The sequence below is a fragment of the Haliaeetus albicilla genome, chromosome 21, assembly GCF_947461875.1.
Source record: "Haliaeetus albicilla chromosome 21, bHalAlb1.1, whole genome shotgun sequence".
NCBI lineage: Eukaryota > Metazoa > Chordata > Aves > Accipitriformes > Accipitridae > Haliaeetus > Haliaeetus albicilla.
This window is the reverse complement of record NC_091503.1, coordinates 24,419,388-24,445,929: the sequence shown is the minus strand read 5'-3', so window position 1 is coordinate 24,445,929 and position 26,542 is coordinate 24,419,388. Positions and strand designations below refer to the sequence as shown.

The 26,542-nt window shown below is 37.1% G+C and overlaps 1 protein-coding gene across 2 annotated transcripts in view; it reads right to left on the bottom strand.

Moving 5' to 3' along the window:
• The window catches only part of ATP9B (ATPase phospholipid transporting 9B (putative)), a 169,333-nt gene that overhangs the window by 11,499 nt on the left and 131,292 nt on the right, over nt 1-26,542 (bottom strand). For both annotated transcript variants that reach the window (XM_069809226.1, XM_069809227.1), the window contains exons 14-21: nt 23,506-23,618; nt 19,546-19,794; nt 9,404-9,565; nt 7,814-7,906; nt 6,573-6,656; nt 5,852-6,022; nt 2,971-3,069; nt 365-454 (exon numbers count right to left, since the gene is read on the bottom strand). In XM_069809226.1, coding sequence (XP_069665327.1) covers nt 365-454; nt 2,971-3,069; nt 5,852-6,022; nt 6,573-6,656; nt 7,814-7,906; nt 9,404-9,565; nt 19,546-19,794; nt 23,506-23,618 — 1,061 coding nt within the window. The remainder of the gene's footprint in view (nt 1-364; nt 455-2,970; nt 3,070-5,851; nt 6,023-6,572; nt 6,657-7,813; nt 7,907-9,403; nt 9,566-19,545; nt 19,795-23,505; nt 23,619-26,542) is intronic.

Genomic DNA, 26,542 nt, shown 5'->3' with positions numbered 1-26,542 from the left:
ACACCCATGTGGGAGAAAAAAAAGCCACATTCTCCTGACTGTGGTTTTATTATTTTAAACTGACATTCTCTTTCCTTTAGAGAGCCAACACACTTTCAGGTTAAGAGAAGAGACAATACTAAAGCATGCTGCATACAAATTCCATTCTGCTACCACACAGGAGACCACAGAACCAGTAACATTTGCCCATCTAGAACATATACCCTCTAACTAGCACTCAGTGAAAAACAAAAGTATCTCTACGGACAACTTAAAGTACGGGCAAACATTGGAAAAAAGTTTAAGAGCATAAAGACACCGATACTTTACTTTTTGAACATAAGCATATAGATAAATGTAATTTGACAAAACCCCATGTTCTTACCTCAAGTGAGTCCCCAGATATCACCAAGGCACAATCATGCTTCCTCCTAAAGGCATTTAGTTCTAGGTGAGCCTCTCCTCGAGTTGTAACCTTCAATAAAAACCACTCACTTAAAAGATTTTGTTATATACTTAAAAAATACCCAATCCTGCCTAAATAAATCAGGTTTTGAGAACTCATACCCCGAAGGCCTTGGTTCTTCAACAAGTGTTTTAACCCAGTGCAAGCCCAATACCCATGGGATGTGACTACAAGCCTTGAATCTTATGGAGTGAAAAAGTAATCCTCAAACAAGGAAAAATCTACGTAGTCAGCTTAACTGGTTCCTCACCAAAGTAGACCAGGGCTAAAAAATTAATGAATTAATGACATTAAAACATCTTAAGTTCAAGCTGACTTGAGTCTTTCCATCTTGGCAGGCCTGGGGCAGGGGGGGGGGGAAGGACAAAAACCCAAGCAAACCCCAAAACTTTTATTTATTAACTAGTAAAATATGTTCTTAGAATAATGCAAGATGTTCATATTAATAGTTCCTTCAGTTTGGGTAAGTAGACACAGATCTCAAAAGGCACATAAAAATGCTCACTAGTGCTCATCCTTTTGGATTTTGCATGAGTATGCAAGGAGGATCAAGTAGCATAACAAAATAACGACATGATAGATTTTTTTTAATTTACATAATTCTTGTTTCAGAAAGGCCCAGCTGTGAAATGCAAAAATGGTCAAAGGTTACCAAATGGATTTTGGAACATTTGGAGCTAGAACACAGAACACAAAAAAATTAAATTATAACCACATTTGGAAGAGATTGGCAGTTTTGTTTTTTTTTTTTTTTTTCCAATAAAGGATCAATGTATTTTAGAGCTATCATGCAAGACAAAGTTCCAAGCACAGAATAAAACACAAGCTCTGATTACACTTCTAATTTTGGCTCTGTCAGCACTTTGATTAAATAACTTTTAAAATATATGAGTCTTAATTACACTGAACATGAAGTTTTGTCTTTGGCCCACTACTATGCAGAATCAGATACAGTCCCAAAGACCTTTGTCCCTCCAGATGGGCTCTACTACACATAAAATTTGAGTTATATTAAAAAGCACCTGTAAACAGAGAAACTCATACACATGCCCCAATTCAGAATTTTTTTTCCTCCTTTCCCTTAATTACGTAAAGAGAAAGCTCCTTGTCTGCCAACTCTTAGGAACCCTGGATTGCATTGGCCCGCTATAATCTTTCTGCATTACGGAGATTAAGAGATGTCAGCACTTGGTGCACGCTGATGAGCAGTAATTGCCCTCTCTGTTCTACCTTTCACCTAATAGAGGTTTTGTTTTCTTTAATTTGTAAATATCTCTAGAACAAGCTATCAGTTAATTTCATTACAAAACGAAGAAGCTGAGACTTCTAAGAATAAAAAAAAAAGGAGTGTCAAAACCAAAATGATATTTTTGGGAAGCCAATTATAACTAAAATAGAAGTGTTAGAGTGCTTGGTATTTTCTTACGTTAATCTAGTAGTTATTTCTTTGCAACAAATACAGCCACAGAAACAATTCTGTATAAATCTATTTTCTAACTAATTTAAAACTTTGTGTACTTTAAGTTAACACACTTTTATGCTGATCTCTTATTACCAGTCGAGGTAATGAAAATAAAAATCTGACTCAACTAAATAGATTTTGTTCAGGAAGACTTAATTTGTGGTGTTACAACATGGAAAGGTCAACAAAAATTGATCTGAAGTTTTATCAGAAGCATTAATAATTTAATTGCAAATAGTAGTCTGCAGGGCCTAATTTGCCATTCTGATGTTTCAGAAGAAACTACATTTACATGTAAATTATATTCATATAATTATTTCTGTAGGTGCAAGTGGTTCATTTAGAACAAACACAGACATATTATGTCTGATCACACAGCATCAATCAACGGCTGGAAAATCTATTTTTGTTTGGCTTCAGCAGAGTTGATGCTTTGCAAATATAATCAAAACGTATAGAAAAATATACTCAGTTTACCTTTCTAACAATTATCTTAAACAGTCTGTTAATAAAATGCAAATATATATCATGATACAAAAAAAATTCCAAATTTTCTCATACTGATTTGAACTATGTCAATACAGAGGACATTGGCATCACAGTTTAATTCAGGATTAATTCTGCTTGAGTCTAAAGGGTTCTATTAATGACAATGCTAGAAGAAGCAAGAACCACATTCAGATAGCCTAAATTCCTGGATACTCTTTCCTCCTGGCTCAGCACCTCACATAGACCCCTCTCCATCATCACTCAGAGGTACCTTACTATGTCCATGGTGTAAGTGAAGAGTGTAAAACGCATGTTGAACCTGGGTCACCCGAACACATGGCTACAAACGTAGCATATCAACAAATCTAGAAACAAGCACCTTTAAACAGAAGCAGTGCTTTGTAATTCTACATCCTTGAGTAACAACCTAAGTACTACTCTCTTGACTATTATTATGACACTCAGTACAATAACCCATCAATTTTCAACAAGCAGCCAACTACTAATCAAATAAAGCAACACTGTTATTAGCTGTCTTTTGATGAACCAACAAAAAAGTTGGAACTATACTTACAGGTCTGAAAATGTGAATATCTTGAGTCCTAGACACTAAGTGAGAACTTTTCGCAATGCAAGTTGCTGTCTCCAGTTTATCTCCTGTTAACATCCATATCTGCAAAATAATGTAAAAGTTTACTCCATTGGACAGTTATGTGTCTGTTCTCCAAATCTAAATGGCATCCCTCTCCAACCTTTTTCTCGTACCTTTTGGGATTAGATTACCAGAGAAAATATACCGATATGTACATTTTACACTAAAATTAATGAGCAGTTTTTACTGCAATAACACACAAAGCAGAAAAGAACTGTCTTTACTTCAGGCAGCTCCACTCCCCTTCCCTTCTCACAAGGGCCAATGTCTCAATCTACATGAAGACAACGGGAAACTCTGGGGAAACCCACTGGCATAACTGAACAGCAGGGAAAACATAAAAGCCTTTCCCTATGGCCCTGATACTACCTTGATCAAAAGAGTGAGGATGCAGACAACTAGGAGAGAGATAACATTTGTCAGCAAAACGATGTGACACAAGTCACAAGTCTGTGACCCTGGTGAGACTATCAGAAAGCACCAAGGCGGCATATCCTGGAGGAAGAGCTACAGCCCCAACGCTCCACAGAGATCCTGCCCACTGACCACACAGAACTGGGACGAAGGCATTAAAGTTTAAGGAATAAGGTTGAGGATCCATCTGTTCTGAAAGTGAGACAGCTCGCTTTCCCTCAGCCCCTTAACACGAAGAAAGTTGAAGGACATCTGGATGAAATACCATTAGCCCCAGACCAAACAGAACAGACAACACAGGAAGAATGACTTAAGCTGCAGGAGTGATTACTGGGTAGTTACTAAGTTAACAGTTGCAACTTTATTAAACTGTAAGCCTCTATCTCCCTCTTTTCCTGTATATCTCGGGTAAGATCCTTTTCATTAGTGTCCATGCGGGTCAATGAATAGAAAAAAAGACTCCTTCTCATCAGTAACCAAATAATCTATAATTTTATGACCTATCTACCGCTACTCTTGTGTTTCCAGCCTACTATAAGTAAGGTAGTAACTAAAGCCAGAACAATTTCAATGCTCTGAAATCCTAGCACTAATAATTTAAAAAAAACCCCAACCCTAAAAATTGTCACACTGTTCTATACCTATTTATAGCAGGATATACCTAAGTCAGAATTGACCACATATAGAAGAAATATCAACAGCAAATGAGAAAACACTGTACATGAAGTACTAATATACAAGTACTTTGCACTACTCACAGGCTTTAATCCGTACATATATTTTTCTAATTGTGCACACCACTGCATTACCAGTTAATTCACCTGAAAGCCTTTGCAGAACAGGGATTAATTAAAAACAGAGTAACAAAAAAGCAGACATGGGAAGGGGCCTCTGGAGATTATCTAGTCCAACTCTGCTGCTCAAAGAAGGGTCAACTACAGCAGGCTGCTCAGGACCACAGTTTTGAGCATCTCCAGGGATGGAGACTCCACTAACTCTCTGGGAGACCTGCTCCAGTGTTTGAACACACTCACAGTGGAACATTTTCTTCTTCTATTCAAGTGAAACTTCCTTTATTTCAGTTTGCATCTATTGTCTCGCACTTTGTGCACCACCGAAAAGAGCCTGGCTCTGTCCTCTTTGCACCCTCCCCTAAGGTATTTGTAGACATTAACAAGATCCTCCTGAGCCGGCTGAACTTCACTCTCTTGTAACTACTGTGGGTAGCCAAGGCCACCCCCTCAACCAGCTTTCACAGCCCTGACCAATTCCTCCTTGTCTGTTAGTATGAGGGCTAGTAGAGCTTCTCTCCTCATTCACTTCTCAATCACCTGTGTCAGGAAATTATCATCATTGCACTCCCAAAATTCTCCTGGTTTGCTTGTACCCTCCTGTGTTGCCCTTCCAGCAGATCTTGGGGTGGTTAAAGTCCAGCACAAGGACCAGCACATGCAAATGTGAGGCTTCTTCCAGTTGTCTGAAGGAGACCTCTCCTACTACTCCTTGATCAGGCAGTCTGTAGCAGACAGTCACCATAACGTTGTCCACATTGGTCTGCTCGCTAATTCTAACCCATAAATTCTCAACTGGCTCATCATTTGTCCCAAGGCAGAGCTCCATGCATTCCCGCTCCTCTCTCATGTAATGGGAGATTTCCCATGCTTGCTGCAAAGCAAAATTACTTACCTGCCTTCTCAGGCTAAAAAACCCATTATACCTGATTCAGTTTAACCAGTGCAAAGTCACCTTTTCCATGCGGTTTGACACTGCTTCAAGCAAAATGATCTTGCCCACTCCCCTCAGATACTGCTTGTATCTTTACTTCAAACTCTCTCTCAGACAAATGTGCAATTACTTCTAAATGTGCAATTACTTCTAAATGTGCAACTGATAGCTGTGTAGCATTGCCTACCTATGAACAAAACACAGCACATGCCGGTGTGTGAAGCTTTTGACACTCTCTTTAACATGACTTGAACAAACTCCAATGGCAGTTCTGAATTCTAGTTCAAACTATTCACCTTTTGATCTCTGTGGAGACTTTTCCTGAGTGCCAGGCCTGAAAACTTTGTTAACATATGAATCTTGCACCAAAATTTAGTGTCAGCTAGGACAGTTTACTGTAGACGGTGACTGGGAGTCATATACATTTATCCATTGGTAGTTTTCCTACAGAAGTAAGCTTAAGATCAATGAAACCTGTGGTGGAGAAGGGAACTTTGCACACAATGTCTTGTTCGTTTCTGCTAGCTCATGCCCAGAACGTGCTTAGGACTTGGCAGATTTCTTACTTTGAATGAACCTGAATATAGACAAATATAATCCATGTCTTGTTAAAAAAACAGTTGGTAAATGATAACCTGTTATGTCAGCAGTATGCATTTAGTACCTTTATTCCAGCATTTCTTAGCATCTCTAGAGTTGGTCTAACATCTGCTTGCAGCTGATCTTCTACTCCGGTGAGACACAGCAATTCCATTTCTCGCTCCAAACTCTCTACAACAGCAGCAACCTTCAGGTTTCTATCATGTATGCTTAACTTTGCTTGGTTATATCGACTCTGCACAAACACAAAACCACTTAGAATTCGTTACGACTCGAAGTATACATTCAGTCTACCGATCAGTTATAATATGGATTCATTAGGTTAAGTCTTTGTCTTTAAATATCTTTAATGAAGAACAGGATTAAGAGAAAATTTTACTTTACATTCACTGTTATACATTTTTTCCTGACAAACCACCTCAAGAGAATGCCTTCTGAAGAACTATTAAGAATTGGGCATTGCAGCATCTAAGCAGGAACTGCCCTTACCTTTCAGAACAAGTAGATTTTTCAGGTCACGCTGAAGCTGCACAATTAACATTGCACTAGCTTCTGGGAAAACACCGTCCAGTCACATAATAAATCAAAACTGTATCCTCTGTATGACTGCAGAACAACCACTAACAAATGACAAAATCTCTAACAGATTGTGTGCCATACCTCAACTATCGATACTCTTAAATATGAATCATCTTTTTTGCCACCTTAACAGAATAAAAAAGAGGAATGTTCCCCTTGAAGTAACTAAATATGGTGAAGTACAAGATCACTCTGTCCATTCATACCTCAAAATCTTGATACTGTTCTTCAGTCAGTGATTTTTTCGCAACCACCAGCGTACGCAGTCCTTCCCGTGCCATATTACCACACTGAATGGACCAAACCACAGAATAGTTATGCAAATATTCAACCATATGTACACGTTTTATATTATATGCTAACTGGGGATATGTGTACTTTTGGTGTTTCTTTAGACTTAGATTATTTTGGAGAAGCCACAAACAGAATAAAAAGCAATTATACTTCAAGCCCCCCAAATGAAGTGGTACGCTATTAGTGAGCCAATCAGATTTCCTCTCCTAGCTTAATGGAAATCTCTCTTAGGCTGAAGCTTTAAAATAAATTAAAACTATTTTTGAGGCATGTAACAGAGCTACATTTTCTTTTTCCACTGAACGTACTTCTTATCAGAAAAATATCTACACATTAAAAATAGCCATGGAACAGCATGTCTTAATGAAAAACAAGGCTGGCCAGTGCAGAACACTTATTGATTTGACCTGATAAAGCTAAATAAATTAAACAAGTATTTTACAATTAATTGTGCATCATTATCGCCAAAAGTAATTTTTATGACATTTTCCTAGGTCTTGAGGGAGTTTAATTTATTCATGTCCCCGAATAAATCAAACTGCCCTGCAGCAGATATTGATTCATATTGCCAATACCATTATGAACATACATGGTGTAATCATTGTATTAACATATTGTCTGTATGTAGGGTCAAAATAAGATGATTGCTGGTACCTACTAGAGCCACACAGTGAAAAATATTAATCAGTTTTGAAATTCAGTCATTAGCTGTTTTATATTAAGTTTAATAAATGTGGCAAAAAACTATTTCAACTTGGCTACAACCTTATTAAACTTCGTAACTCATACCTCACTGTAGAATTTGATAAAATAAGGGCTTTTCGGGATAAATAGGTTTATAGCAGAGTACTTCTCAGAAGTAATTAGGTTTTATGTGAAAGGTCAGTCAATGAAAAACAAATTTCCTTGTTTTAAGTAGGAACGTGTTCTGCTATGACTACTAGCTTTGCTTTTCGTGTGTGTTGCTCAAGAATTGAAAATAATTCTAATCCCTTCAAACGCATTCAGGATATATGTAATTGGGCTTCAAAACCCATTCCTGCATTGGCTCAGGTTCTCCTTTAAGCCTATTCAATAATACCTGATATTTTGATTTAAAATTTTTAGTTTTTACAAAATTTTAATTTTTATAAATTTTGATTTTGTTTCTTACCTCTTCTTCCAACCAATCATTGTATTGTACAATAGTGGACATTGCAACATCTGCACCCTTCATGTAAAATGTAATTTCTCCCGACGATTCATCCTAAAATTTTACAAAAGAAATAGGGGGGAGGGGGGGGAATTTGTTTATACAGTCAAAACAATTACCTACCAATAACCTAACTGTATTTTGAAGTAGTCAATGGATTATCATTTATAAAAGATGAACTACCTTGCCAAGGGGTGGGTAAGTTTTATTACTTGATGTTACTATTACCACCAATGACATCTCTGATTCCATTGAGATCCGTATTCCCTACTTTCTCATATAAGAGGATCAGTTCTAACTGAAGTCAACGTGAGTAACAGATTCTCAGGATCTCTAGACTGCCTGTCTAAATTTTAAAATACCACTGTTATGGCCCCTCTAACTACTGTTTTGTTTCTTTGGTGGCATATACGGTCTAGCCCACAACAGAAAGTTTGCCCTGTGTCTTTGAAATACCTAAGTAATTAAAAATTTACAAATAACAGTCTAAATGCTCTTTACAGATGTTTTAATGATGAAACATTAATTGCACATTCAGAGAATTCACACGCAGGCAAATATAATCCAAATCAGGAGTTTCTGAGACATGGCCTGTCGCAGAAGGGATGGATTAGTCTGACCTGCAAGCTTCTTAGAATATCTTGGAACGTGTCACTGTTAAACAGGCTTTTAGTGCCAACCTCACCTAATGAAATACAGACTGCCAAGGTCTCTCCAGACCTGAGCATGCACATATTCTGCCTGAAGTACCCTTGCCTAAGGCTGATGGCATGCCTGCCTTGTCATCACAGGCCAATAAAAAATGGGATGAGTTTGGCACCTATTTAAGTGGGACTTGGCACTGATCTAACCATCTAATAATGTTGTCTGAAGCTGTTCTGCTACAGTGTCTGATTTTAGGTAGGGAGAAGGTAGAAGCATGTAGCATGGATGGCTTAACATTTGCAGAGGTTTAAATGTTCCTTTTAGCGTGGTGTTGTGGCTTCCTTTCACCGGAGGTTTTAATGATCATTACTGTGCTCCCAGCTGGGTGTCTAGGAGACAACTAAGCACGTATCTCGTAAATCTGTGGGTTGTGCTGTGTATGCGCGCCAGTTCAGATATCAATAGTGGGTCTGGAAAAGCAGCGGCACTGGTAGTAGAGAAAGATGCCAACTACTATTGTAAGACATTTCAGCCATTAATTTATCCCTTGAAGAGACAACTATTTTGTAGGAAAGAAACAAATGGAAAATTAATACCAAAGGCTTAAAGGCAACCTGCAGCATTAGAGGCTAAGCGTGAAGTAGTGAAAATAACACGTTCCCATGTAAGAGAAGAGTACGTCTTTTACATGGCTCTCTGCAACATCAGGTTAGCCTGATTTTTCTACAATTGGTTGCCCAGTATTTCACATGTACCTGTGTCAAAGGTATACTTTCCATTTGAAAATCTTGTGAAATGCATTCCCTGAAGGATCAGGTTTCTATTAAATTTTATAAAAATAAACATTCAGCAAAAACATTTTTTGAGAAATAAAAACCCAAACACCCAGAACACCCCCAAAACTACCCTAACTATGATCCCCATGCGCTTGCTCTCAGAAGTGAAGGGAAAGATCTGCAGAATGTAGTAGGTCAGAATGTGTCCATCAGGGGTCTTCAGCTGCATTGAGGTCAAATCCCTGTTAACCAGAGTGAGACCGACACTCTCTGTCCACTGCACCAGAGCTACCTAAAGAAAGAAAAAAAGGAAAAAAAGAGACATATTTAAGTGTGAAAGGTCTATTATTCTGTTATATAAATTAGGCTAAAGCCAAACAACTGTTGCTAGGGTAAAAGTCTAAACTCTTCCAAGAATCTAGGAATAGAAATGTGAATAGCAGTAGACTGAGTACAAAATCTTGATACATCAAACGAGTATTTTCCTTCAGAAAGCTTATAAAAATTCTTATGAATAATATGAAAACTTATGTGAAAGTATCCCAGCAAATAAGGTATTTAGAATATATTGTTCAGAAATAACAGTTCTAATAAAAAACCCCAGATACACAGTCAACAATACTTCAAGGACATCCAGTAGAAATTATGCAAGTACAGAATACAATTTCTGTACCAACATCGCTTCAAGTAAAAGATTTTGGGAGTATTTCTATATAAAACATTTTATTAGATCTACAATTACATGCAAGTTGAGACACTGTAATATGTAGTAAATAGATAAGCAAAGGATCAGGATCTTATTTTTAGCTTACTTTCTTCATTTGCATCATTTTATTACTTTGTTTCAACAATAATATAATTGAGTCCTTACCATATCAAATGAGATGAAAACCAAGCTTATGATACTGCATCCCACAAACACACTTGTGAAAGTCCCTTTTACAAACCCAGAAATGCTGCATTATACAAGAATCACTGTCAGCTACCACCACATGGCATCTTAAACGCATGCATTAGAGATTTTGCTTTTTTTTTTTTAATTTTGCTGCTTCAAAGTGCATGACATCTAGCTTCTACTTTCTTCTATGTTATGCTTTAAATAATACACTAGGTATTTTTCTATCACCACTGTGTGGTTTATTCCTTCAAAAAATTAATACTTTAGGAAAACTGCTTTACTGTTAGTTTATATAAGCCATATTCCACATCTGAATGGGAAGTTTCTGATAAAAAAAAAATTCTCCTCCTCCATTCTGTTTTTACCTTTCCAAATGCTAATCATTATTGGAAACCAGATTTTTAAATTACTAGAAAGGTAATTATAATGAAGTTCACGTGATTTTTATGGAACCTGCCTCTGCCATTAATCTCAGGTAAGATGAAAAAAATAAAAATCAAGCAGTGTGATAAAAGACTTGCAAGTAGTAAAATCCCTAGATAAGTTCAACAGACATGACTAATGCTCACTAAGAATTTCACCCAAAGCAAGTAAACCACCATAGCTTCTTTGAAAACTTAAAATTTGAAAAAAACATTTGCGTGAACCCCTAAGAAACCCTAGTAGTGCCATCTGTGTAGGCATCACCAAATGAAAACACAGCAAGATGCAGTTACAGAAGAGAAGAGAACACACTTTGAAAAGCACCATTTTAAAATCTCGAAAATCACAGGAAGTCTTTTCAGGGGTTTTTCTTCTTGAATAAAAGTACCATATAAGCTGTAAATGATCCAATACTCCCAAGGTTAATTTTCAATTTTCACAGTGAAAGGTTACTATTACATTCTGACCTGTAAATTGCATCTTTCTACTAATACCCTATCATCTCATTTGTGTCCCTTTGCAGCTAGGACTTAAGTGTTCTATATTTGGTGACTCACATCTGTTTATTATTTCCTTTATGCTTGGCTTCACCTACCATTTGAATTAGCATTTTGCAGCAGTCATTTTGGATTCTTATACCTGGCCTACACACAACTGCATGTATTTTTTTTTTCTTTTAAATTGACCAGCACAAATACCATAGCAGAAATAGTCAATAAAGCTCAAGAGTCAAATAGATGCCTAAAAGGCAACTGAACAAACTTGAAGGGAAGACATTAAGTTTGACTCTCGTCATTCAGAATGAATCAGAGCAGCTAGACCCAGCTCTGCACCCAGAACAACATAGCCAGACCTTACCATTAAATATTGGAAGCTTTCAGAATATAGAATTTAAAAAAAAAAAAAAAAAAAAAAAAAGGATTTCACAAATGGCATGAAAATCCACATTAGAAATCTTAACAAATAAGTATGTACTGAATGGCTGGCTATACAGAGTTCAGAAAAAGGATTCTTAGGTAAGACTCTCTTCTTGAGGTTTCCCCTCTACGAGTATATTCTTTTCTCTTCAGTACGTTTCTGAAACCTCACAGTAAAATGGTCTTGCAATCTAGTGTGCATACAACAAGAACCCCTAGAATGCCAGGTAAACACACCAGCTGTGGCTTCTACAGAACTCGACATATTGGATGGAGTCAGATAAAGCAATAAAAGTTTGGACAAGCACAAAAGCCTTTGCTGGTGACACTACCATTTTGCTTTAAAAAAGTCCATTCTGATTAGAGTATTTATTTGCCGATAACCATTAATTTCCTAACATGCACAGATGAAGCGTGTCAAGTTTCCAGAATCCAGGTTAGGGACTTATTTGAGTATTCTGTGGATCTTGTCTGGCTTACCACCAAGCTTCCCTTCTACGGAAACTGCCTGCCTGGGAGCCAGAAGCACATTGGTAGATGTCGGGTCCTCCCACTACTGAGACACAGGCGTGCACCTGAACCCGCTAACTGGCTTTACCCATTCCCCAGGACAGGTAATGTAGGTGGACCAAAGAGAGCTGCTGTGGTTTCTAACTTGCTAGTTGTCTTCCTCCTCAGCAGCAATCCAAAGGCTATAGACAACTATCCACCTCTCTCATGACAAGGTCAAAGTAGGGACTTCCAAATTAGGAATGAAGGTAGCAAATACTTGCACTATGACATGGAAATGCAACAGATCTGACAAAAGGCACTGCGAAACACCTCGTTTAGTGTTTCTTACCCCAAATCTTTCAGATGTTTCCATGCACCACATGCCCATTGTGGGGCTCTGGTTGCCTCTCTCAGCAGCGTCTCTCCACGAGAGGCCACGTGACACCCAGAGCTTCCACAGTTCACAGCCCCAGTTATCAAACTCTTCAACGACGGCAGCACAGATTTCCATTCAAAGTCAAATTCAGAGTTTTCCCAAGGAAACTCTCTCAACTCAAGCAGTAACTGTGTGACCCACAACGTAACCTCCAGCAGTACCAGCTCAGGAGGTAGAAGTAGCTTCTCCAAGCAGGACGGTGTGTCTACCTCAGTTGCCCAAGGAACACATGTGTCTCAACAGGGGCATGAAGAGGCGAAACCTCAGAGCACTATTGTTACAGAGCATGGCAGCCCTGTATACTAATTCCATGTTTTGGGGACACAATCATCCCATTTGTTTAGAAATGTTCATTTACAGAACTAAATCAAAACAAGCAGCTTATAAATATCTTAGGTAGTTTCTGGAAAGTTCCATGAAGTACACAAGGTTGTTAAGTGACAATGATGCAGCTACCTATTTTATCAGTCACAGAACCTAAGTCTACCAGAGTCAGGAAAATACTTAAGGACTTCATAAACCCATATCAAGCACAGAAAAAGCCAACCCCAAACCCATTATTCCTGCTGTGGATTCAGAACTGCATATTTAATTAGAACATTAGACTGATTTTAACCTAAAATAAATACTAATCAACAATTTTAAAAAACTTTAGAAAATGTGTAAACTGATAGGCCACAAAAACCTTGGTATATTTAATTTTATTGTAAACCAATTACCTTCTAAGTGATTTTTTTTTAACTATGGTGCCAACTTTTTTTTTTTTTTAAGGAAAAAATCTCTTCTACAGTAAGTTCTATTAGACTATGACTCCCATTTAATAACCCCAATGAAAATAATTATGTGGCAGAAAATGTTACAAATACCTAAGGACACAAGTCAATAGTCACAATTAATGCTGACATGTAAGATGAAATAGATTGTCCATAGAATTTTTTTTACTTTATTTACTTTCAACTCTGAGGATGAAGGAGTTAAGTACCTCCCTGCCGTATCATATAACAGGAGTTTGCTTCTCTCGAGTGGTGTTAGATGGCTTTAGGCCATTCGAACAGTATGTACAGGACAGTTCCTTACATAGCCCAACTCAAAGCCCATCTCTGAATTCTCCTGACCTTTCCCTGTGAGGGTGAGTAACTTCCCCAAGGAAGGGCACTCTCATTCCCTCTCAGAGTACCATCTTCCTTAGCTTCCTCTGGACCAACAGGAAATATCACTTATCACCCAGCTGTCTTACCAATGTTCAGTTTGGGGAATTGTGACATTAAGTCCCTTTGCTCTGTGGAAAATGTAACTACCTCTAGTTACTTGTCATCTTGGGAGCATGACGGGGTAAAGAAGTCCCAGTTAAAGAAAACCTGATACGGTCACTTGAAAAAATGAAACTTGCCTTGCCTGTGGGCACATAAGGTTATAAATCCACAGAGTGAGGTATTTGAAGCACCCTGCTGAATCCTGAAGACCTTCAGTTACTGGATCAATCCTGAAAGGCTGTTACTGCTTGGCAGAAGACCAAAAAAATGCCCTAAGGCTGTTCTTGTTTGCTTTAGATACTACATCAATCAGGACTGGAACATACAAACCATCATACTATTCCTGCTCCCTTTGAATTCTGGACTGTTTGGAACTTAGCTGGTCTTAGGAACCTAACCCATTAATTTTCTTTTTTACAATAGAATATTTTAAGAGAGAAAGCAGAAGTGGAAAAAAAACCAAACCCAAACCAACAACCTACCCCACTCTTTGCTTGGGTAAATTGAAACAGAAATTGGATACTCACTTGACTCAAGCATAACCTTTCATCAACCAAGATGGAAAAGCAATGTATTTCTGTGAAAACAATATTTAAACCCCTATTTAGACTGAAACAGTCAAAGGGCCTGACTGTACACTCTCCTTCCTAGGCGTTTAACCAGCTGCATTCAAGGCCAGCTCACTGTCGAGAGTCGTGATGAAGAAACAGCTCAAAGAAACCTCCACGGAGGCTGCCCTCCCCTTTCGCTTGGCTCTCAAGCTCGATCCCGTGAGAGCTACATTGCACTCACGTTGCAGCTATGCCCACGTACCCCGCTGACCTGGCTCTGACAGGCAGACACGGCCTCCCGCCATTGGACCTGCCTGGCTGCCATGGACTCTCCTTGCAGTCACCAGACTGTGGCTGATGCTGGTTACCGTCTCAGGACCTGGTCCTGACTTAATGACGTGGCTTCTTGGCTTGAATTCAGACGTGCCTCATCACCACAGACCTGTACAACGACCTATACTCTTGACTGTCTCTGGTCTCCATCATGGGTCGTGGTCTTTCTGCCTTGCTTGGCTATTGTAGGCCTTCTACACCTCAACACGGAGGCCACTGCCTCTAGCAGCCTGGCTATCACGCTCAGCTCTTGGCTTCCCTTTCCTTGCGGGCCAGTCTGCTGTTGCCGCTCCCTAGCAGAAATATCTAACTGCTCAATATTTACAAAGTGTTGCTCAAAACAGTTTATGACCAACCAATTGTCACTTTGAAAATTCAATATTCCCTCCTGAGCTAACATCAGTTTAAGAAGAAGATCCACCGCCTCGTGGCTGGTGTTGGAAGTTCTTCTCCACCCCATCGAGCAGTTTGGGAGTTCCCCCCACAGTCGTGCTGACAGCTTTTCTGGAGTCATGCTATGAACCTGACCACTTAAACTGAAAGATGACCCATATAAATAAAGGCTTCAAAGGTTTTGGCATATATGAGGGAGCAATTTGTAGGGTGAGAAAGAAGGACTAGGGATGGAAATTCCGTAAGCTAGTTTTGCTGCTTAGAAGAATTCTCATGTAACCAACCTTCATTTATTTCTCAGTATTTAAGAGCACCTGTGCTTCAGACAATACGATCTACTTTCAAAATCAAGTTGCCATGTACAGTATACAGAGGTTATATATGTGGTATTTTGAAGTTAAGGCTATTGGTTTGGAAACGGGGAAGAAGCAGTGAGATGGGTTTTTCCCCCACTGCCTGAGCGTTCCCAACAGTTTCTGTTTGGATTGTTCAACAACTACTCACACATGTTTCCAATCAGCACTGGTTTGTTTATGTTTATAAACAATGATTTGATAACTAACATTTGCAGTCCATCACTTTTCATCGAGAAACTTCGTAATTAAAATAAAATTATTAACTTAAAAATACAGCTTGATCATGTGAAAAAACTGCCAATCAATATTCAAGACAAGCTATGGAGTAGTTATTCTTTGTGGGTCTCGAAGGTCATGAAAGTGATGGTTTTATGCTACTGAGTGATTTGCTTTTCACAATACATTGACAAAACAACACAATTAGTCTTGCTTCAATAAGCACACACAATAAAATGAATTAAACAATACAACATGTCTCATACATTACAGCTTCACTTTTGTAAACACAAAAGCTGCTTCACTAAGGGCATATCATTTCCCTGTCTGTTTTTAAATGATTGGCTTTGTATCCTTGTAATTAATTTTAGCAACTCTGTTGTCTCTGGACAGAAACGTTGGAATTAAATAACTGACCACACTTTAAGGTAGTATTTAAATATTCAAAATCCTGGAATTAGAAATGCTTAGGAATATAACAGTGCAGGACAAAGCATAACCAATAAAGAGCTGGTTTATGAGAGTAAGCAGTCATTAAAAATCGTGACTGATCAATCTTTTCTGACCAAGGGGAGCAAAGGTCTTCAAAGGCTTCTGTTCATAGCATGCCCCTGAATTGCTTGGGTCTGTGACCTTTGAACTCCATTGCTTTACCTACTTAGCTTATATCCTTTTACGATTGTTCATTACATTAAGGTAGCTGCCTTTCTACAGATGAGCTGAACCCACACCTATAAGAGCCAAGTAGGAGCCATTTTCATTTTTTTCAGTGAGTTCTCAGTGAATGTTTATTGTTTGCTATGCTACAGCTGTAGAGGACAAGTGACAGACAAATGAAACTTTCCACTCTTTCAGAGAAAATGAAATATTGATCACTTATCATAAGAAACAAAGAGCCTGGCATAAGCAGGGTTCACATTATGAATACAAAATCAGTTACTTATCTCAGGTTACTCTAACAATAGATAAATACATCTTTTATGATGAATGTACCTACTTCTAAATGTGCATACTTTGTTACGGTTATATTTTATCCGTATATGGATGCACACATACACGCACAGATGTGAAGAATTTCAAATGAATTCCTCAAGTCAATTCGTTAAGTGTATTGTGTGTCAATATATTACTAAACTGCTTCTTATACTTTCCTAAGTGGAAGAATAGTTTATACTTACACATTGTCCTCTGCTCTTTATACGCTATGGTGATATTATCTTATATGCAATATTATATAATGCAACAGACAACTGTGCAAATAACATCCTCTTTCAAAAGACTCCAATCAAGCCAGATCCATAAACAAAATCTAAGAGAACAGAGTTGTAATGTTGAGAAAGTACAATGCATAAAACTGGTTAAGTCTATTAAATGATAATGTTGCTTATTAACCAAATATGTTGTGATAGGTCAGTGCTGAGGTTAAACAGAAAACATCAATTGAACCATTTCCCTAAATAAAGCTCCAGGGTGCAATATTCAAAGCACTTTATTCAATAAAAAATGCTTTTAAAATGGTACTTTGGTGATTGGGAAACATTGGCATCATCCGTCAACCTAACTGCAGGAAAGTTCAATAAGCTAAATAATGAACCATTTACATTATTTTCCTTAGGCTCCAGTGATTTGCAAACATTGCATCAATAGAACTCTTTAAAAAATTATGATAAAGACCTGCTAGTCTTTCAACTCTTAGGCTTTTTGCTGTCATGCTGCAATTTTTATGCTGTTTAAATGTTTTTTTGTAGCTTCATCTTTTTATAAGACTCCATTTAGCATCTATTTCTCATTATATTAAAGCATATTTGTTCAATATGATAATTTTACTAGTGTTTCAAGCATTATCTTTGAGAAACAAAAAGGAAATTTAATGCTGTCTGTTCTAAAATGTAAGTTTTTCACTTCACTGTCATATAGTTTGAATGTATGAGTCGAGACGATAAAAAAAAAATCATTATTAGAAGGATACCTGTGCTTTCTTTTCCTTGAAGCACTAAGTTTCTTTGTTGCTGATTTCGCTCTTCCACTCCCCTTTCCACCCCGAGTCCCAGATCTGTCATATTAGCACTTTATCAACTTTCCTCTTTCCAAGGTCAAATTCCCTACTGTCTTCCCAGGGCACCACTTGCATAATTCTCAAGTCTTACAGCTGTTTCCTTTAGCAAATACGGGAGGAGAACTGCTCTTTATGGTAATGTTTCCAGGTTCCAAACAACTGAATGAATATACAAAAGCCCACAGGAAGAGAAGAGCAAGTGGGTAAAAAGCCTTACAGTCTCTCTCAATTGCCCATCTCTTCACCTGATTTAGTAACACCTTTGGCTGTTAAAGCAGAATGTTTACTTAATTCATAGTTGTCATCATACCTTCACAGGTAGATACTTGCTCATGCAGTCTTTCATTATATTAATACCTCACAGGCTCATTATACTGATCGATTTAGTGAATATGAATTTTTGTGCATATGAAAATTGTACACGTGCATAATACGAGTCAAACATTGTACAACTACACTAACAAAGTACGTTTACAGTGTATCTCTGGCATAAACAAATGTACTTGCAGCATTCTCAATTCATAATGCAGATCAACCCACACTATATAACACCACATATAGTATTATGGATTATTGATTTTAGCTGAAGAGCAGCATCTCAAGTCCTGCCTAGAGTTTATTTTTAAAAATGTTCTGACCGCCACTTTTTAATCACTGAGAACCAGCCACTTCTTTATATTCTACAATCCTTTGACACTATGAACTGTGTTTATAGCACCTGAAATGCATATAATGCCTGCTAGTTCTGTACTACATGAAGACAGACTTAAATACTTGTTAAAGACTTGCTACTTTTAGCAATTACAGCTTGCAGTTTGAATTGCTGAAGTTTTGTTAGTATTACATATGGTGATATATTAGACAGGTAAACCAAATGTATACCAAGAATAATAGGCTATGCTGTGGCAAGATGAGGTTTGCAGAAGAAATACTATCTTGTACTAGGTCAACTTGTATAGCTAGAAAAAAATACAGGCTTTCAGATACACGCTCCCTTCTTCACATCTTACAACAACATTGTTTTGGTTATGACTAAGCTACCATGGCTACACCACCAACAGTACGTCCAAGCTTCAGACACTGCTAGAATTTCTTTGAAACAAACACACCCCTCAACCTGCTCGCTTTCAGAGGCAAACTGACCTCAAAATACTCTGTTTCTCTATTTTACTGTATCAAATACATACATCTTTTTATAAAGTGAATGGGCTATAATTTATTTTTTTATGCTTACTTTGCAGTATCTTGAAACTTGAACTTTGCCTCTCTCTTCTAATATATTTTTAGATTGAATTTTAGGCAATCAATTTAGGCCCCAAAACAGGATTATTTGGAACAGTAACTCAAATCCACTGAAAGCAGTGGGATTTATTTAAAATTTGGATTTCAATGGAAGTCAAATGCATGTTTTTATTGAATGAGGTTTTAAATTTGTGCTACACTTGATGCAATTTTGACTGAACCCTGAAGATTATGAAGCTGCCTAGGGTTTGAAGCTCAAAAGCTTTTCTACAGGTGTATTTGAGGTTTGTTTTTTTTTTTTCCTGTTAAGAATCTATGCATTCCACTAACTGGTAGTGTCTCTAGCTAATGTACCCTGTTGTTCATCACTCAAAGCAGTTTCATATTCCCTTTTGCATGTATATGCTATGATTCATACATGGATTCATGTTTTGAGAATACACCTAATAACTTTAATTGCAATACTCAACAAAGTATTGATCCCAAAGCACTGACTTCACAGACCTTTTAGTCAAATAATTGAAAACACTTATGTAACAAAGAAACACCAGAACTTTCCTACAGCTGCAGAGGAAATAAAACCAGTTTACTGCTAATTTTAAAGAAACCCCAGCCCAAAACACTCTTCTTTCACAGTTCTGCCCTTTTTAGCTTAGCTTATCCTGTTCTTTACGAGATACTAATTTTTTCACCCTTGCATACTAACCTCATCAGGGCTGGAAGCCTGGTAAGTTCGATTTTCATCGCTGAAGTCCTGATCCACCTCTGCATATTCTGTTTCTCCAGACACACCAGCCCGGGACTCGTATACCGGGGTCACGTTGTGGCACAGCGCAATGGCCTTCACTGCTTCGTGTATCCGACTGCTGACGCTCTTGCGGACTTTGGGCGCAGACGACTGAGGTTTCCTAGATGGTGTTGAACTTGTGCTGTTTCCACTATTCTGAGAGTGCACCTTTAAGACCCAACACAATGAATAGTAAACCAACGTTCAATAATGGAAACAAAACATGAATACTAATATATATATATATATATGATTGTTCCCTTTACAAAGGTTGATAAATTATAAGGATAGTAACCATTTATTTTATATAACCTACTTTTAACTCATTCAGTTTGTGATTCATAAAACCCCTCATTTACTTTTCTGCAGAACTGATACATAACTGTGGGTTCAACACCTTGTATTTGTAGTCAGATTTCAGTAACAGAGCCTGCAGACAATTGAAAAATGTGAAATGAAATCAAATATGCAGTAAAAGGGGTGAATAAGCTCACTGGATTCTGCAGAAAACCCTCCTTCCTCACTTCAGAATTCACAGTAGTCCTTTAATGTTCTTTACATTCTATGAATTATTTTTTAACAAGTATTCAAGCCATCAACCAGTTGTATGAGTTCAGAAACACCGAAACAAAACTGCAAGGGCGGTGGGTTTATTGTTGTCCTTTAGTCTCTTTGTCACCTGTGTACATTCAGAGGTTGGAAACTCCAATGACATTAAATCGAAAAAACTTTTCTTTTAAATCTTCACCTAAATCTCTGTATTTTAAAGATCACCACACATTGGTATGGAACAAAAGAACAAAACCAAGTATCATTGTTAAGTATAAATATTAGGAGTCATTAAAATAGCAATATTGCTGATTTAATTTAAAAGCTACACAATTTCTGTATTATTTGGGAACTAATGCAGTTGTATGCTTTTGCTGCAGGCTGAAATTTGTTTGTCCTTACAAGAATGCAATAATCTAAGAAAATAATCATGCAAAATAATAGTTTGACACATATTTGAAGATCACATTACTGTTGCATAACCACTAAACTAGTACTATTTTAAGTTATCCTTCAGAAATGCTTGAGCACATTACTGAATTAATCTTTTAAGAGAAAATACTATCATCTTTTAAGAGAAAATACTATATGTTTATAATTAGTTGAAAATAAGTGGGTTTGGGTTTTTTTTTGGTTTGGGTTTTATTGTTTTTTTGTTTGGGTTTGGTTTTGTTTTCTGTGGGGTTTTTGTTTTTTGGGTTTTTTTGGTGGTTTTTTTGTGGTTGTTGTTGGTTTTTTGTTTGTTGTTTGTTTTTTTTTTTTTAAGTCAGCACATTAAATATATCGGTATTACCAAAGGCTCTTCTGTTCACTCCAGGGTAACTCAGAAAACCTCTTCAGAAACCACGCTTTTTTCCTCCTGACTGCAATCTGCTGAACCGTGAACATTCTGCCCATCAAATTACAGTGTTGTCTAATAAAGGGTTTAACTTTCTGCTCATCTGGCACTGCTTTTCAGCTACTGCTTTAAACCTCTGCATTTGCATTCTGCTAACGCTGATGCCATTACAGCCGCAAATAAATTAAGCTGATTTACTCCTTCTGAATTATGTTATGTTTATTGATGCTTGTATAATTTAATTTCACACAAATTCCATTAAAGATTATGCCCTCTATCACAAAATGCTTCCAGTGGGGAAATATAATCAGGTTATAATAGATTTGTGTGTTACATTAAGATGACAATAGTCTAGTAGGTCCACTGTAATAATAAAACAGAACACAAACAAGGGATAAAATCAATGTCACACAAGAACCACTGCCTAACTAACTGGCAGCTTCTATTATCATAGATTAAATAAAAACCTCACCATACTTTTTCAGATTGAAACAATTGTTTAATAGATGCTTGTTTTGTTACCAAGACTCCTTCATTTTTCTGTTTTAAAGAGTTGCTACCAACACATGCATAATTAAAGCATTATTTAAACATCAAGTAGTATTATATAAAGCTGAAAAAAAAGGAAGTTCCAAGAAAGATCTTTTCATCATCTACTAACAGCAAACCTAGATTTGGGAAATCTTCTCCCACAATTGAGAAAAAAAGCGTCCCTCACATTTCTCACTTCTTTTAAAAATTTCAGTGCCAAATATGTTAGAGTTATTAAAAACTTAATTAACCATGGTTACCACTTATTAAATTTTACAGCAAAATAGTAAAAGCTTTAAGCAAGTAAGAATTCCAGGAATCATGCAAATCTTTTCAGATAGCATATTTAACCGCAAAACACAAACCCAGTGTTAATGAATATGCCTTCTCTAGAAGACTCATGCTTAGTCGTCAAACTCAGTCAGAGCTAGGTGTGCCAGCTCAAGACTGTCAGTTAACATTAGTTATTGGTACAGTTGTTACTGTGGATACCCAAACAACCCATTATAACAAAACTATGTTTGGGTGATTTTTATAAACATAGTCAGGTAGCAATTACTTTCAGTAACCCATTCTGAACCAAATTTGGACTGCTGATCTTTAGGTAAAAGATCTCCATATCTCATTTCCAAGGCATATTATTGCATCTCAGTTACTATTCATGGCTATACTCACTAAGAATTAAGCTGAAATAGATTTATCCAAGGAAAAGGAATGCAAGAAGTGGATTTGTTGATCTGTTTAGATAGGCAATAATAGAGAAACATAAGTTTTTACACTGCAACTTCAAACATACATTGCTTATTCACTGCTTTCCCTTCTGCCTCTCTTCCTAAAAGCTACATAATATTAACTGAGTTCAGCGTGGTGTCAAACAGCTACTTTTTAATTTTTATTTTAAGCAAATGAGTAGGTAGCCATAGTTCAAAACACAGCACAACTAAAGATTCAAATTAATTGTTGATCCTACAATCCTTTTATAAGAGAAAATGAGGACACAGACAAGGAGGTCAGCCTACAAACTTAACTGGGTCAGCCAGTCATGTTTGTGTATCCAAGTTAACTATGGAAAAGAACTTTTACATAGTTTTACTATCATAATGTACACAACATATGGAAACATTAGTTAACCTATCACTTATTCCCTCATTTTTTCTTTTTTGTCTCAACAAATAGAAATAAATAAAAAAATCCTTCCTAATCTCAGAGTGGAATCAGGTGCTTAGAAAGCTTTGCAGAAAGCACCCAAACAGTTCACATACATGGGAGATGCAAGTGATGCTTGCAGAATTCCATCTTCCTCCTTCATCCCACAACTGACCCACAGACAGACAGGGAGCCACAATCCTCTTGCATCCTTTTCAGGCCAAGCACTTTTCTATATCACAGGAACACTTTGCTCTCAAGCAACATGGAGTTTTCCATTTTCTCTCCCCTACAGTTCTTTGCTGTTTGCAATCATCTTAATTTTTTTAAAAACACTTTTTAGGTAGGCCTTTATAAATTTTATTTTGACAACTACTTTTTTACTTTTTGGTTATACCAATTAACATGGCTTTTCGATGTCTATTCTTGATGAATATCTTCAAAGATATAATTACTGTTCATCTTTTTTCTGGACAGTTACTCGTAATTTGTAGTCTCAGTAATTAATAGCTTACTCTTAGATGATTTGGCAGGAGGAAGACTACACTGCACAGACAGGTTAACACAGATTTCTGCTAGTAGGGAACAGAAAAGTAAACTCCTTTAAGTGGGTATTATGAGGAACTTCAGAATCAGGAGAGAACAACGTACTGTCTCACATTTTTCCCTTTCATCATATATGTTAAGAGATACCTACAAATGAAAGAACTTTCATAGCATCTTAAATTTCTAAGCATAATCAGTAACAACAATGCTTCAATGCTGTTAAAAAACCCCCTCAATATTAAAGGTAAATAATTTATGAAATGAGATACCTGTGAATAAGAGTTTATAATATGACTCTGAATTTCATCCATTGTGTCTGTTCCATAGGACACAGTACCTAGATGGAGGCGCTTAAATATCATCTCATTCTGTGTAAGTGTTCCTGTAATAAAGAAGAAGTATATCACAAAGCAGCAAAAAATACTGTGAGAAGGCCACCCCCCCACCCCCCACCCCCAATCTTTCTTTTGGAAAGAAGGAATGAATCATGAGTTAGCATCAGTTTAGTTAATTAAAGGAATGTTTGTGGAGAAAGGTTAGGGTTAGTCATACTGGAAGAAATCACTGGTTCCACCTTCAAGCTGATTCTGCCAACACAACTAAATATACAAGCTCGAAAAAAGACAAAAAATTTTCTCTTCATATGAAAGGGAGAAAATGCAGTATCTGGATGGAACTGACTCTCAAAAGCCACGTAGCAGAAAATCTAAAGAAAAAAACCCAAACCCCTAAAATTCATACAGATATCCCACACTTCAAGTACAAAGGCAGACATTCCTGCAAACGGGCACATTCAATGTTATCCAGAGCAAGTCATTAAGACCTAACATCACTTCCAAATCTGACAGATTTAGCCTCCAACCGGAATAAGCCAGAAGGAAGGAAATCAGTGTTTTCAGAGCTCACTTCACATTTGTAAGAAACTACAGGGTGTCAGTCACAGACCGACACTTTGCGTCCACCTCTGCCAACTAGTCACATCCTCTAGTTTGGAAAAGCTCTAATTGAGGAGTGGGGGCTTCAGCCTTCCATGATGGGGCATGTCAGGCAAAAAAAGGTCACTACTGCCTAGCTTCCCATGGTCAGCTCACAAAAGATTATTTTGATAATGGCCCTTCCTAAAACTTTTTCTATGGTTACTCAGCCAAGGTGAAATTAATAGCATAAAGCTATTCTTGTATTTAACCACATAGTTTTGGGTCATTAAAATACATAAATCTGATGATAAAGATAGACACAACATGGTGCCAAAAGTGACATTCTTGAAGCTTCTACAGTATTTTTAATATGGAGGGTATGATAATTCTCTATAAATAAAAATTGCCAAATAAAATATTTCATAGTAATTTTATTTACCTAGACTATTTTTATATCATGTCTTTGTCCCAGTATGCCAAAATACACAGTAAGCCACAGGAAGAGAGAAGACTAAAAGCATGACATATGCTATAATTACTATCTGGAAAACAGAACTGTTTGGACAGTTAGCATCCAATTTATGCAGCTAATAGGGCTAGAATCATTAGTGATCTTCACAGGTTCGGTAGGGCTGTAAAAGTCTCGCATCTTTCTCAGTAACACTTGAGATGTCTACCACTCCTACTCCCTGGCAATATCTGTACAGTGACACGTCATCTCAACTGTTGTACCCTCACACTGCACTATCAAACCACGTCTGCCTGTATTACCAGCATTGGATGATCATTCCAAATTCCCCCTCTACCTTTAAAAAGGACACTTCCCATTCACTTTTCCTTACATGTTGTTGAGGATTTTTTTTTTTCCTAAAGTCACATGATTTGAATTTAAAAAAATATTAAAAATAAGGTTTATGTGAAATGCATAAATTCTCCACAAAATATGCATAACATTATCAAAAAATTCACATGAGAAGTAGAATATTCCCAAGTGTTGGAAAACAGCCCAAGAAGACAAAGTTCCTGATCTCTAGAATTAGCAAGTCAGAAATTTTTGGTTACTTTTATACAAAGGATAAGAAGATTATTTTGTTGTTACACTAATCATATAAACCCATGAGAAATTACTTCTTCTGCCTTTAGAAGCTGTACTTTTATTGAGACCTTTTGTTAAATTTGTTGATTAAATAGTTTACTTTAATTATAGACTAGAAAAATCCAATCTCAAGTTTGCACATGAGAAACACGAAAGTTTCCACTAACAAACATGAGAGACTAAAATCTCCATTTCTAAAAAAATCCAAAACAAAAACAAACCCCACCCGCTTTGTTCAATAATGTTTATTGCAAGAAATTTCCAAGTAAATCTGCATCACCTTCCTGACTTTCCAGGCACGCTAATATCATCTCACTGCCCTTAGCTCTGCCAAGCCTTTGAATTAAAATAAACACTCCCTAGGAGTTGTGAAACTAAATGCTACTCAAAGCTTGAGACAGCAGGCAACTGTCAAATCCACTTCCCACTAGTTCTGTAATTGCTGCTTGGGAAAACTGAGCAGGAAACAAAATTAGCCCTATGATTATTATATGGAAAGATTATTTCTTCTGACACCATTAAATCAGTCCAACTCCAAATCATGCTTGGTGAGGGAAAGGTAGATGGGTGGAAAATTTGTGTGTTCCCCCCCCCCCAACCCTTCTCAGAAAGCAGAGAAGAAAAGCTTCTGAGCAGAAAAGCATGGATTTTCCTATCTTGCAACAATCAGGAACCAGGGAAGGAGGTTTAGGAAAAATGGGCGAGGAAAAAGAATCAACTTGTAAAGACATGGAAATAAACATTCCGGCAATCCTGATTCAATACTTGCATCTTACACGTTATTTATACAATCCTTTTTATTAGCTACAGTAATAGGAAACATCTATGACATATGAAAAGAGTCTGCAAAAACAACTGTACCTGCTACACAAAATTGTAATATAACCTCCTCCCCCCCAAAAAAAACCAAAAGAAAGAAAAGAAACAATTACAGTTTGCTCATGCTTCTTAAGACTAGTGTAAGGCTTTCAACAATAGTCACAATAACCCTGACATGTTATTAGACAAACATGGGTAGCTGCATTTATGAAAGTGCTCCCAAAAATTTCTGCAAAAAGTAAAACAAAATACACCTTTTTCAGTCATCCGCATGGAAGTTTCACCACATGTGCAAATTAAGAATTTACTTCTAAATACTCCTAGTGAATGAAACACCAAAATGGGACAGAAACATTCCCAACAACTTGTTCGAAATATTACATGGTGCCAATCAGTCACATTTTAACCTTAGCAGCAGTTCTGTCTTAAATTTTTGTCTTTTAGTTGAAGACTAATGCACCTTGACAAAACAAC